The 14,399-nt window shown below is 45.0% G+C and overlaps 1 protein-coding gene across 4 annotated transcripts in view; it reads left to right on the top strand.

Moving 5' to 3' along the window:
- Positions 1-14,399, top strand: part of FBXW4 (F-box and WD repeat domain containing 4) — an 85,709-nt gene that overhangs the window by 56,684 nt on the left and 14,626 nt on the right. For 2 of the 4 annotated variants that reach the window (XM_054503093.2, XM_054503092.2), the window contains exon 6: positions 13,786-13,851. The exons of the other annotated variants lie outside the window; for them this stretch is intronic. In XM_054503093.2, the coding sequence (XP_054359068.2) occupies positions 13,786-13,851 (66 nt within the window). The remainder of the gene's footprint in view (positions 1-13,785; positions 13,852-14,399) is intronic. 4 annotated transcript variants of the gene reach the window in all.

Raw genomic sequence — 14,399 nt, 5'->3', positions numbered from 1 at the left:
TAAGTGATGTATAAATATGTTCTAATTGTAAAAATTCAAACAATTTAAAATACATAGAATAGAAAGGAAAAATCTCCTTCAGTGACCTGTGTTCCCTCCTGTTAGCCTACTCTTTTTTTTTTTTTTGCAGGACATCTAGTATGTGTCATTCCAGATCTTTTCATTTGAAGCAAATAGCAGATATCATATAGTTTCATCAATATGTGTACCTATATAGATATATGGTTCTGCTTTGTTTTAGGCTCACATTATACATTTGTTCTGCAGCTTGAATTAATTTCTTATCTCCCTATGAGGCTTGGAGGTCCTTTCATGTCAGAGCACCCCATCCTACCATGTTCTTTTTGACTGCAGCATTCTAGTTCCACGCCTTACAAACCACAGTTTGTAACCATCCTTCTACTGATGGACATGTAGGTTGTTTCCAGTGTCTTGCTATTACAAACAGTCCTTTGGGAAACATCTGTGTACTTGCCTATTTTTACTTATGGTCAGGTATCTTTCTAGGAAAGACGCTTAGAAAGAACATGGTGGATTGAGGAGGAAGCGCACCGAAAAGTTTTTAGACACCGCCACATTGCCTTCCAGTTAGACCGTATCAGGTTCTATACCCGCAAACAGTGTGTACAATTACCCATTTCCTCTTATCAGTACTGGGTAATATCCATTTTTTGAAAAATTTTGCCACTCTGATAGGTAAAAAATGATATTTAATTTGGGGAGTGAGTATAAAATAGTGATTAATGGGTGGACTTTGCAGCCCACATGGCTGGGGTCAAATCATCAGTCCCTTTCCTGCTAGCTGGGTAATGTTGGTGAGTTACCTCTCTATTCCTTAATTTCCTTATCTGTAAAAAGAGGAGGATGATTTTGCTCCTCTTTTTACAAACCTTTTATACAAACCTCATAGTGACCTTTTTTTTTTTTTTTTTTTTTTTTTTGAGACAGGGTCTTGCTTTGTCAACCAGGCTGGAGTACAGTGCCATGATCTTGGCTCACTGCAACCTCTGCCTCCCACAATTCTCATGCCTCAGCCTCCCAAGTAGATGAGATTATAGGCATGCACCACCACACCTGGCTAATTTTTGTATTTTTAGTAGAGATGGGGTTTCACCATGTTGGCCACGCTGGTCTCGAACTCCTAGCCTCAAGTGATCTGCCCGCCTCGGCCTCCCAAAGTGCTGGGATTACAGGCATCAGCCACTATGCCTGGCTCATGGTGGCTTTTTTTTTTTTTTTTTTTTTTGAGATGGAGTCTCACTCTGTCTCCCAGGCTGGAGTGCAGTGGCACGATCTAAGCTCACTGCAAGCTCCGCCTCCTGGGTTCACACCATTCTCCTGCCTCAGCCTCCTGAGTAGCTGGGACTACAGGCGCCTGCCACCATGCCTGGCTAATTTTTTTTTTTTTTTTTGTATTTTTAGTAGAGATGGGGTTTCACTGTGTTAGCCAGGATGGTCTCGATCTCCTGACCTTGTGATCTGCCCACCTCGGCCTCCCAAAGTGCTGGGATTGCAGACGTGAGCCACTGCGCCTGGTCCATGGTGGCTTTTTAAAAACGTTTTTATGACGGAAAGTTTCAAAATATACAAAAGTAGAATAATTACCAACTCTTGGCTAACCTTGCTCCATTAATCCCTACACACTTTCCCGTCCCATATTATTTTGAAGCAAATATCAGACATATAATTTCATCTATAAATATTTCAGTCTGTACTCTAAAAGATAGTGATACTTTTTAAATGTAATCATAGGCTGGGTGCAGTGGCTCATGCCTGTAATCCCAGCACTTTGGGAGGCCGAGGCAGGTGGATCACCTGAGGTCAGGAGTTCGGGACCAGCCTGACCAACATGGTGAAACCCCTCTCTACTAAAAACATAAAAAATTAGCCAGGTATGGTGGCAGGCACCTGTAATCCCAGCTACTCGGGAGCCTGGGGCAGGAGAATTGCTTGATTCCGGGAGGCAGAGGTTGCAGAGAGCCGAAATTGCACCATTGCACTCCAGCCTGGGCAACAAGAGTGAGACTCCATCTTAAAAAAAAAAAAAAGTAATCATAATACCATTATCATACCTAGAAAAATATTATCAAATATGTAGGAATGTCTTGAGGTTTAAGTGAACTAATTGATAGAAAGTGCTTAGAACAGCACTTGGGCACACACTAAATACTATATGTGTTTGTAATTATCTTTGTTGTTTCTCTAATTTGCAATTCTTTTTTGTTTTTTTTTTGTTGTTTGTTTTGTTTTGTTTTTGTTTTTTGGTTCTTTTTTTGAGATGGAGTCTCGCTCTCTCACCCAGGCTGGAGTGCAGTGGCTCAATCTCAATCTTGGCTCACCACAACCTTTGCTTCCTGGGTTCAAGCAATTCTCCTGTCTCAACCTCCTGAGTAGTTAGGATTACAGATGCACGCCACCACCCCCAGCTAATTTTCTTTTTTGTATTTTTAGCAGAGGTGGGGTTTCACCATGTTGGCCAGGCTGGTCTCAAACTCCTGACCTCAACTGATCCGCCCACCTCAGCCTCCCAAAATGCTGGGATTACAGGTGTGAACCACCACGCCTGGCCTAATTTGCAATTCTTACTAGAGGCTTAACATTATTTCATACGTATTTGGCCTTGTATTTTTTTTCATAAATTACTTGTTCAAGTTTTCACTCATTTATCTACCTTTTTCCCTGTGATTTATAAGATCGCTCTTTCTCCCCCCCACCCAGGGTAGGGAGGAAGTGGGCTCCACGGCAGGGTGCTGGAGGGGTGCCCCTCCATCTCTCTTTTTTTTTTTTTTTTCTGAGACAGGGTCTTGCTCTGTTGCCCAGGTTGGAGTACAGTGGTGCAATCATAACTCACTGCAGCCTTGACCTCCTGGGCTCAAGGGATCAGATCCTCCCACCTCACCCTCCTGTGTAATTGGGACTAAAGGTGCATGCCACCACACTCAGCTAATTTTTTTCATATTTTGTAAAGACAGGGTCTTACTTTGTTGCCCAGGCTGGTCTTGAACTCCTGGGCTCAAGCAATCTGCCTGCCTTGGCCTCCCAAAATGCTGAGATTACAGGCCTGAGCCACCACTTAAACCTCTTTTAATATTCTCAGTATTAATCTTTTGACTATATATCAGCAGTCCCCAACGTATTTGGCACCAGGGACTGGTTTCATGGGAGACAGTTTTCAATTTTTCCATAGCCTCAGGGGTGGGAGGGGGGTGAGTCAGGGTTTGGGATGATTCAAGTGCATCACATTTATTGTGTACTTTATTTCTATTATTATTACATTGTAATATATAATGAAATAATTATACAACTCACCATAATGTAGAATCAGTGGGAGACTTGAGCTTGTTTTCATGCAACTAAATGGTCCCATCTGGAGGTGATGAGAGACAGTGACAGATCCTCAGGCATTAGATTTTCATAAGGAACCACAACCTAGATCCCTTGCATGTGCAGTTCACAGTAGGGTTTGTGCTCCTATGAGAATCTAATGCTGCCCCTGATCTGACAGGAGGTGGAACTCAAGGTGGTAATGCCAGTGATGGGAAGTGGCTGTAAATTCAGTTGAAGTTTGCTTGCCCACCACTTACCTCCTGCTGTGCGTCCTGGTTGCTAACAGGCCATGGACTGGTACAGGTCTGTGGCCCGGGGGTTGGAGACCCCTGCTACATATGGTAATTCCTTTCAGCTTGTTGTTTTTGATGTCTTCTGTTGTGTAGAAGTTTTTGTTATTTGTAGGTTCGGTCTATCTGATCACTACCTTCATGGCTTCAGAATTTTGTGTTTATCTTAAGAATGTCTTTCCAAGATTATAAAACTCTTTTCCTATATTTTTTTTCTTAGACCTTTATGGGTTTTCATATAGTTTAAAAATGTTTATCTCCTTAATCCATCTGGGATTGATATCTGCTGGGAGTTAGGCTTCTAATTTTTTTTTTCAAATGCGTATCCAGTGAACCCTATACCATTTATTGATTAGTTCACTCTTTACTCTCTTTAAAGACCACACTTAGGATCTATTGATTTTCTACAAGTAGATAGGTGTGGCTTTGGATTCGTTATTCTGATCCACTGATCTATTCACCTATTTCAGCATGAATATCATACGAAGTATGTTTTGATCCGGTAGAACAACTTCTTTCTTATTGTTCTTTTTCAGATATTTCTGGGTTATTCTTGTGGTTTTCCTCTTCTAGATGAATTTAGAATCAATTGATTAAGTAAAAATCTTGTGTAGATGGGACTGTATTGAATTTATAGATTAATTGGGGGAGAACTGACAGTTTTATAATCAAGATTTCGCATCTGGGAATATGATGTTTCTAAACTTATTAAACAATTCTATCTCCTTTAGTAAAGTTTTATATTTTTATATGGATCTTTTCTAGTGATTTTTGTTTATTTGTTCATTTTTCTCTTTTTTTTGTTAGATTTATTCTTAGATATTCTACAGTTTTAAAATTATTTTCATGAATGGATTTTTATTTTATTTTTATTTTATTTATTTATTTTTTGAGATGGAGTCTCGCTCTGTTACCCAGGCTAGAGTGCAGTGGTATGATCTTGGCTCACTGCAACCTCTCCCTCCCAGTTTCAAGTGATTCTCCTGCCTCAGCCTCCCGAGTAGCTGAGATTACAGGTGCCCACCACCACGCCCGGCTAATTTATATATATATATTTTTTAGTAGAGACAGGGTTTCACCATGTTGGACCAGGCTGAACTCCTGAACTCAGGTGATCCACTCCCCTCAGCCTCCCAAAGTGCTGGGATTACAGGTGTAAGCCACCACACCCAGCCTGGATTTTTAATTACATTTTGGTTACAATTGGTTATTGCTGGTAGATAATAACACTTGGTTATTGCTGGTATATAATAACACTTGGTTATTGCTGGTATATAATAATAACTAACATCCGTGGGTGTGTGCTATGTGTATATACTGTTCTAAGCATCTTTTCCCATATAATTTTTTTTTATTATACTTTAAGTTCTGGGGTACATGTACAGAACGTGCGGGTTTGTTATATAGGTATACATGTGCCATGGTGGTTTGCTGTACCCATCCACCCGTCATCTACATTAGGTATTTCTCCTAATGCTATCCCTCCCCTAACCCGCTACCCCCTAACAGGCCCTGGTGTGTGATGTTCCCCTCCCTGTGTCCATGTGTTCTCATTGTTCAGCTCCCACTTATGAGAACATGCAGTGTTTGGTTTTCTGTTCTTATGTTAGTTTGCTGAGAATGATGGTTTCCAGCTTCATTCATGTCCCCTTTATAGTAGAACGATTTATAATCCTTTGGGTATATACCCAGTAATGGGATTGCTAGGTGAAATGGTATTTCTAGTTCTAGATCCTTGAGGAATCGCCACACTGTCTTCCACAATGGTTGAACTAATTTACATTTCCCATATAATTTTTATAACAAGCCAATACCTAGGTACTATTATTATTTCTGTCTTATGAAGAAGAAACAGGACTGTAGAGAGGTTGAATAACTCACTCTGGATCACATGATTACTAGGTGGCAGAGCCAGGGGTCCATACCTGCACCCCTTTCTACTGTTGTATGCAACATGCCAGCTACCTCATCTGACCCTGGTATTAATTGTGATAGTTTTTTGGTTGAGTCTTTTGGATTTTCTAGGCAGACAATTATATTGTCTGCAAGTAATTACCATGTATAGCTTGTCTTTTTGCATGCTTCTTGTTGGGTACCTCGTTTTGTGAATATTGTATCATCATTTCTCAGGAAATCTGAACCGGTCAGTTTTTGCTTTAGCACAGGGACACCTTGCCATTTCTTTCTTTTAGGAGCACATAGAGCAGTTGTTTAAGGGGCCATGTAGATGGAAATCCAGTTTAGAAACTCTTCTCCCTGCAGCTCCCAACACCTTATTAAATTCAATAGGATGAATGAACTTATGTTATCCCACTGTACTGAGAGTTTTTGTTTTTTATTTCCTTATTTTTTTCCCTCTCTATTAATTCTGTGCTCCCATTGCTCAAGTTTCTAAGTTTCTGATTCTTGAGTGAATCAGAAACCTCAGGCTTCCTTTTGTCTAGCCTGGGCCAGGCTCTCCTATCCTTGGATAGGCTGACCTTGTACCCTTGGTTAAAATAGACAATAATCATTTTGTGTTTCTCTGTAGGCATTCTCTGGCTGTAGGAATGCACTCCTCCACAGAAACCCTGCTTTGCTGGCCCTTATTTGTTGGAGTTGCATTTGGGGGGCAGGGAGCAAGCAGTAAGAGCTCCAGCCTCTGGACACTATCCAGAGCCTGACCTAGGCACCTACTTGCACCATCCTGTCCTGATGCACTTGGGTTGAGAGAGAGGTGCGTGTGTGTGTGTGTGTGTGTGTGTGTGTGTGTGTGTAGAGAATATGTGTGGTATGTGTACTGGGAGAGGTGTCCCAGACCTCTGCCAGCTGTGGCCTAATTGGGAGAAAGAGGCCAGTGGGGCACCTCCCTTCTGACCTGGAGCTTCTTGGCCTAACCTTAAGCTACTGATCAGTCCCATCACTTCAGGGCAAGGTGTGCTAGGGCCATGGTTGCTAACACTAGCTGTACCAGGTCGCTCACCTTCAGGTCTGCCTGCCCTTGGCCCCGAGTCATGGACAGGAGTGTTATGTTGTCTTTTCTCTTATAAAATGTAAATAATGGCTGGGCACAGTGGCTCACGCCTATAATCCCAGCACTTTGGGAGGCCGAGGTGGGCGGATCACAAGGTCAGGAGATCAAGACCATCCTGGCTAACACGGCGAAACCCCATCTCTACTAAAAATACAAAAAATTAGCTGGGCGCGGTGGCAGGCGCCTGTAGTCCCAGCTACTCGGAAGGCTGAGGCAGGAGAATTGCTTGAACCCGGGAGACGGAAGTTGCAATGAGCCGAGATTGCGCCACTGCACTCCAGCCTGGGCAACAGAGCGAGACTCTGTCTCAAAAAAAAAAAAAAAAAAAAAGTAAATAATGTGTTTTTCCCTTTAAAAAACAGCACATGCTCATTAAATAATGTTTGGAAAATGAAGAAAATTTAAAAGAAGAAAGAATTGCTTATCATTCTACTGCCCAGACACAATCACTTTTAACATTTTAGTTTTCTTCCACTCTTTCCTTTTCTCTGCATAGGCTCTTTTTTTTAGTAGTTGGAACAGTGCTGTTTGTACTCTGCTTTTTTCTCTTATAATAGTATATCATAAGTATCTTGCTTGTATTATTTGGGAACATCATTTAAAATGACTGTATAATATTCCATTAAGTAGATGGACCATCATTTATTTAACATGCTTTGGTCTTTACCCCTTGAAGGCAAGGCATATCCTCCTTTCCCTATTAACCCATTATGGTTCAGTCATCCATGAAGCTGGCTAAGCTTTTGAATTTAAATTTTATATCTGCACCGTCTCTTTGAGGTAATGGTATGCCATTTGCTGTGTGAAATGGAACTTCTTTTTATTTGCTTTAAACTTTATTAATTCAAGCTTTAGCTAGGCATCTTGTTCTTATTCGGCTTTAGTTTGATAAAAAAAAATTGTGTTTATCTTCCCCTGCCTGGTCTTGCAGCTTTGGTCCTAGGGCCTCCCTTCCTTCTTTCGAAACAGACGCCACTGTAGATGGTAGGCTCCACAAGCATGGCCCTGTCCACTCATCGAGATGTGACTCGAGCAGCCTTCTGGAGCTGCGGTCTAGAGGGCATTCAGGTGGATGTTTCCCCACCTGCAGGGTGGGATGTTTGCTGGACAGATAACAAGATTTGCCTCTTTTTTTTCCCCTTCCCATCACATCTATTTCCTTATCCCCTTGGTGACCCGGGGTGCCCTGTTGGCCGGATCTTAGGAACTGGTTGTCTCACACTTTCACCTGCCTCCTGCCTGTGTCTTTCCCCTTCCTGACTTCTGTTGACCTCCTGTTCCCACTCCACTGGTCCCTCCCTCACAGTGCTGTCACTGCAGCTATGCTCCTGGCTTCCCCTCACCGAGTGAGTTTTTGTGACCTTCGCACTGTATTCATGCTTTGGGACTTACCGCTGTAATGATGTCAGTGGCGGAGGTTAGCAGATGGCGGCAGCAGCAATGAGACCTGACATGTTCTAATGACTCCCTCCTTCCTACCCTTGCTGGCTGAGCCAATGGAGGGACAGGGGTTTCCTTGAGGTATTTAAGGAGGGGGCCAAGGGAAATCGGGGGGCCCCCAGGTGCTGATGAGGCCTGTGACCTTTGCTGCTATAATATCAGTGTTTCACAAGCAGGGCGGTTCGGGAGCCCACTTGCAGCCCATCAAAAATTGATTTAATTGCAATTTTTCCTCCAATTAGGAGCACTGGAGCCTGACTAATTGGAGTAATAGAGAGTAATAAGGCTCAGATAAAAAGCCTTCCTCGGCTGCCTTTGTATCTCGTGTCAGTGCCTGTCAGAGGTCAGAGAGCTTGCATATTCTATTAGGCAGCCTGGCCTTCATTTGTACAAATTAGTTTACCCAACAGTAATTAAAATGCCAATGCGGGTTGAAGAGAACTGAATACACTTGATGGGCATGTTGGTGAATGATGTGACAGCTCTGGTGGCCTCCCTTGCCAAAGTGTGTCAGCCCAGGCTCAGAGGCTGCTGGGGCCTGGGCCAGCTGGGCGGCTCTAGGCCAGCCACGGGGCACAGCTGCTGAGCACGCCACTTGTGCTACCCCGCCTCAGAGCCACTCAGTTGCTTCTTTCTTCTTCCAGGTGGAGTCATTTGTTCATTTGTCCATTCATTCATTCATTCATTCATTCATTCATTCAATAAGCATTTGAGTTTTCAATATGTGTCAGGCATTCTACTAGATGCTGGAGATTCAAACAAGACTTAACTCTTGAAGTATAGCCCACATGAGAGCTTCTGGGCGAGGGGTGGTATAATAACTTGGGTCTGGAATCAAGACTGACTGGGTTCCAATTCCAGTCCACTAGTTGCTACCTGTGTGAGCTAGAGCAAATTAATTACCTCCCAGAGCCTCAGTCTCCTCATTTGTAAAATAGAGAAAGTGGGGCTGGGTGCCGTGGCTCATGCGTGTAATCCCAGAACTTTGCAAGGCCAAGGTGGGTGAATCACCCGAGGTCAGGAGTTCAAGACCAGCCTGGCCAACATGGGGAAACCCTATCTCTACTAAAAATACAAAAATTAGCCAGGCGTGGTGGTGCGCACCTGTTAACTCAGCTACGGGGGGTGCTGAGGCAGGAGAATGGCATGAACCTGGGAGATGGAGGTTGCATGAGCCGAGATTGCACCACTGCACTCCAGCCTGGGCGACAGAGCGAGACTGTGTCTCAAAAAAAAAGGGAAAGTGGTACCTACTGCATAGTGTTATGAGGATTACATAGGATAATGCTTTCGAAACACGTGCTCAGCACCTGGCACATAGTAAGTGCTCAGTAAATTACTAGTGTTATTAAGAGGGCCTAAGCTAATGCAGAAGCAGCAGGAATCTACTTGCCTTTCAGACTGCCCATGCCCAACTAATTTCCCTTCTTACCTTGCTTTCCTCTTTTCTATGTCTTGTTATTTTTAATCTCTCAACTTGAATACACAAACTCTAACTCCCTGGCATCTTCCTCTGGTGAGACAGGCTTCTATGTCTACTTCTGGAGCCTGATGATAGTCTGCATGATGCCAGGTTTGCCTGAGCTAGGGCCAGGGGACGAGTAAGGCAGGTTGAAGATCTGGTTAAGGTCTGGGACAGGGTGAGAAATTATAGAAGGCTGGCTTCTGGTAAGTGCTTTCTGTTCCAAAAAGAGCTTATGGAGTCAGAATGACTTTTAGACCCTCTAGCTAAGAGGGGATATGTGTACTTGTATGAGTGTGCCTGAATGTGTGTGTTTTGATGTTAATTTTTAGGTGTTGGTACCTCTCGTCTCTTACCTGGTTGTGGTGCTTATGAGGGACTTCTCACTCCCCTAATATTGTATGCATGTGTCATGTGACATTCAAGTTTGACCCTTTGGTATTTGGGAATTATTCCTTTAGGAAGCAGAGGGACCAATTTCACAGTGCACGTGACAGCTTTCCCAGCTGTGTAGGCCTTGGGCTCTGGAAGGCCCTCTTAGTTCAGTTCTACAAATTTGTATTGAGCGCCTTCTGTGGGCCAGGCACTGTGCTAGACAGTACAGTACCCAAGAGCCTCTAAAGGATTCTGATCTCAAAGGGGAGACGGGAAGATAAACCAAAAATGCCATTTGTCCCATGAGTATGGAAAGGACTAGGAGGATGGTCAGCCTACCTGGGGAGCCACCAGCTCTTGCCTCTGTCTGTTCAGCACAGATTTGATGTCCTTGTCCCTGGAATACCCCTGAGGGAAGAGATAGGACTGAGGGCAAAAGCCATTTGAATTTTCTTTCTTTTCTGAGCCGAGCTGGCTTTTTCATCACTTTCAAACCCAAAATTGAAGTTATAGCAAAGGCCTTTAGTGGGGAAAATTCACTGAGCAATCCCTTGGGAGGAGCCATGGAGGGAATGATACATGTTTTCATTTCATTGATCTCCAAGTATTTACTGAGAGCCTTTGACATGCCTAGCACAGGAGCCAGCACTGTGAGGGATGTGGCGAGAATCTGGTTGAAGACATCTTGCGGATTCAAATCGAACAGGTTATCAGAGCACAGCATTTTGTTTGGGTTAAATCACCTGGGTTAGAGAACTGAGGCCAGTGAGACTGCCTGTGATGCACAGATCCCACCCCACCAGCCCCTTTTCAAAGCGCTTTATCCTGTGAGTCTCAAGGGAGGAGTCTGAGTATGGGGGTAACAGGTCTTGTGTGCAGCCACAGTATTTTAAGTCCATTCATGGAAGCTTGGCCTTTGCTTCATATTCACTTTCTGCACAATGGGAATAATAATGTCTATCTTGTGGGCTCATTGTGAGATGTGACGCACCCTTTGGGTGTTGGAGAGTAGTGAATTCCTTTTCTTCCTCTGCTCCATGTATCTGTTGTACCCTGAGACTGCATGTGGGCACACCCTTTCTAATCTTCTGACTTTGAGTGTGGCTGGTCTGTAGCTTTTGCTCATTCTTCCTAATGACCATGGGAATAAGAGAGTGGGGTGGGGGGCAAGAATGGCTGCAGGTAGTGGGGAGTAGTTGAAGGTGTGCAAAACTGTGTCTGCACCCAGCCTGACCCCCAAGAGTCCTGGGCAGGCCCCGTGGTTTGGGTGTGAGTCCTGGTGAGTGTTTGCTCAAAATCTGCTTGACTGTTGATGGTTTTTTACGGAGTGTTAAATTTGATTAAACTCTTAAGTCCTCCTAAGTGCCAGGAAGACACTCTGCTTTCTCTACCTCTTTCCTCCTTGATTCATAGTGGTTAGGTGAGAGAAAAGGGCAGCTTTTGGAAAGAAAAAGACATTTATAGATGTCACATCCAGGCAGTTAAGAAAGCACTTCACAGGAGGCTGAGCGCCAGTGGTTCACACTTGTAATCCTAGCACTTCGGGAGGCTGAGGCAGGTGGATCAACTTGAGCCCAGGCGTTCAAGACCAGCCTGGGCAACATAGTGAGACCCCTGTCTCTATTTTAAAAAAAAAAAAAAGGCCCTGTACAGGTTATGAAGGTGAGGGACACTCCTCCTGGCGGCAGATGATCAGGGCCAGATGTGGGTGGGCCAGAATAGAGGAGGATAGGAGTCCCTGGGAAGGGGATTTGCATCCCCACCCCACCCTCATCCCTGCCACTCCCACAGCTCTGACCTCCAGCAGGATTAAAGTTGCTCCCCTCTCTATTGATTTACCTTGATGCTAATTTAGGCCTGCGGCCAGTCAGAGGCCTGCCATAGGCCTTAAGAGACGCCTGGCGGGGCGCGTTGGCTCACGCCTGTAATTCCAGCACTTTGGGAGGCCGAGGTGGGCGGATCACGAGGTCAAGAAATCGAGACCAGCCTGGCCAGCATGGTGAAACCCCGTCTCTACTAAATATACAAAAATTAGCTGGGTGTGGTGGTGCATGCCCGTAGTCCCAGCAACTCGGGAGGCTGAGGCAGGGGAATTGCTTGAACCCAGGAGGTGGAGGTTGCAGTGAGCCAAGATTGCACCACTGCACTCCAGCCTGGTGACAGAGGGAGATTCCTCTCAAAAAAAAAAAGAGATGCCTGTGTCTGTGCTGGCGCCCTTCACCTGGCCCCCACTGCTCAAATCTGGAGAGTCCAATTGCCTGCTCGAATGATTTCCAAGTGGCTATTATGTTTCCAGCCCAAGGTAATTGGCTTTACCAGTTATTAATGGATTACCCTAAATAGAAAAATGTTGGGGGGGGAGGAGAGGGCAACACCTTCTGACTTTGTAGTTTGGTTCTTCAGTATCCACTGGCTGCTTCCCAGGCTGGCAGTCACTTGGGGCATGGCACAGTGGCTGTTTTGGCACTCCCACTCTATAGTTTAGTGGCTGCTGGCAGCCTTGAAGAAGCTAGGATGATGGGGCATGTCCCTGGAGGAAGTCTTGGCTTGAGTCATGAAAGCCCCAGGATAGCTCCTATGGCCTTTTTATCAGCCTAGGGCTGAAGAGCAGACACCTGCCCTGCAATTTTTATTGTAAATCAGTGGTTTGGCCAGTGCCTGCCCTAACATCTCCCCCATCAGCAACTGGCAGGCCAACCTCCCCACCCCAGCTAAAGCCACTGGCTTCTCCAGGGCCTTCTCTGTGGAAATCCATCTCCTCACTGACATGCTTGGGATCAGAGGAGCCACAGGTGCTGGGCTGGGCCACAGCAGACGGGCTGTTGCCCCCACATTGCTAATGTGTTATTAGTATGTCCAGTCTTCCTTCCCCCCCGATGAAAGACATGCAGGGACATGGCCCATTCCTAACACCACTCCTTTCAACTCGCTTGCTTGCTGTTTAAGTTTTAAGCCCAGGTTTCCTGAAGGCTTCCCCTCTCCACCCTAACAAATCCTCTAACAAGAGTTGTCTGGCTCATAGGTTCAAGTTCTAGGCCAGCACTACAGCCAGCTTGGCCCACTGCGTGGATCCTTTATACCAGGCTTGTGCCTCCATTTAAAGTGAGACTCTGCAGATTGTATATGTTGAGGTTTTTAGGGCTCTAAAGGGACACTCTGGGCAACAGGGTCAGCCTGCTCCTTCTCATGTGCCTCTCGACATTGTTTGTTATTGGCTTCAGAGGACTCTGGCGGACTCCCATCCCACTCTCCAGAAGCCCTGGCTGCCTGGCTTCTGGGGACTCCGCCCCACCTATGTACTAGCATGTACCCATCCAAGGGATTCACTCATCTTTCATATTTTTTCCTTTTCTCATTTTGGTGCCTTTATACCTGCCCTGTGCTTATACCACATTACCAGATTCCCCCAGCTCTTAAAACCTTCAGGAATGCCCCTCAGCTGCCCCTACTTCTGACCACGGGCATCACCTTCCAGCCCCAGCAACCTGTTCCCTGGAACCCTTTTCTGTGCCCTGCCATTGTGCTCTTGGGGTTCCTAAACAGGAGCCCGACAGGCTCGCTCTCTCTTGGGCTCAAACTTGTCACGTCTAGGAATCTGTTTTTATGGTACGCAGAGACCACTCAACCTAGGCTGTGCAGCAGGCCCAGCTGTGGCTGAGCTCGTGGGTCTTCTGGCCAGGCACCTCTGGGGGCTACACCCCTCACAGTGCTCCAAGATGTCTTCCCACAGCTCCTCTGATGGCTCCCTTGGCCACTTCTCTCATTCTGGCTTAACCCACAATCCCCTGGGGAATGAGCACGGCATTTCCTGTTGTTAGCCATTTCCACCACAGGTTCTGACAAGCCAGATCTGATTCTGCTCTCCTTTTGTTTGGCAGCTCTTTTGTGACAGGGACGGCTTGTTGTGGGCACTTCTCACCCCTGAGAATCTGGGACCTCAACAGGTAAGAGATTCATGAGCCCATGCTGGCTTCCAGTCCAGGAGGTGAAGGAAAGCTTGCTGAGCCAGCCTCTGCCTCAGTTGGCTGAGTGGTCCAGGAGAAGGCTGGGAAGTGGTCTAGTAGGAGCCCTCTGCTGTGGTGCTTTCTCACATGGAATCATTCAGGGTTAGCTGGAGGAGACTGTTGAAGTAATTTATAATAGGTAAATAGTTTCATGTAGAATTTATGATAACAACAGCAATTTGGATTTATGATACTCTTTCTCTGAGGAATGCCTATGTGGCTATATAAAATCCCATCCATCCCCAGAGATGATTTTGCTAAAATAAAGAAATTTTGAAGGTGGCCTACAGACCTATAAAAAGAATTATACAGAACAGTGAAAATACATGCAGGTTTTATTCACAATTCTCTGCCTTGGCAGGCTTGACATATTCCCATCTGATTATTTGCCATTCTGGTTTTTTTTTTTTTAACTTCTAATTTTGAAATAATTATAGATTCACAGGAAGTTACAAAAATAAGATGGAAAGGTGTTTGTGTAACATCTT

The sequence above is a fragment of the Pongo pygmaeus genome, chromosome 8, assembly GCF_028885625.2.
Source record: "Pongo pygmaeus isolate AG05252 chromosome 8, NHGRI_mPonPyg2-v2.0_pri, whole genome shotgun sequence".
NCBI lineage: Eukaryota > Metazoa > Chordata > Mammalia > Primates > Hominidae > Pongo > Pongo pygmaeus.
The sequence above is the reverse complement of the archived record's forward strand: the minus strand, read 5'-3'. Positions and strand labels throughout refer to the sequence as shown.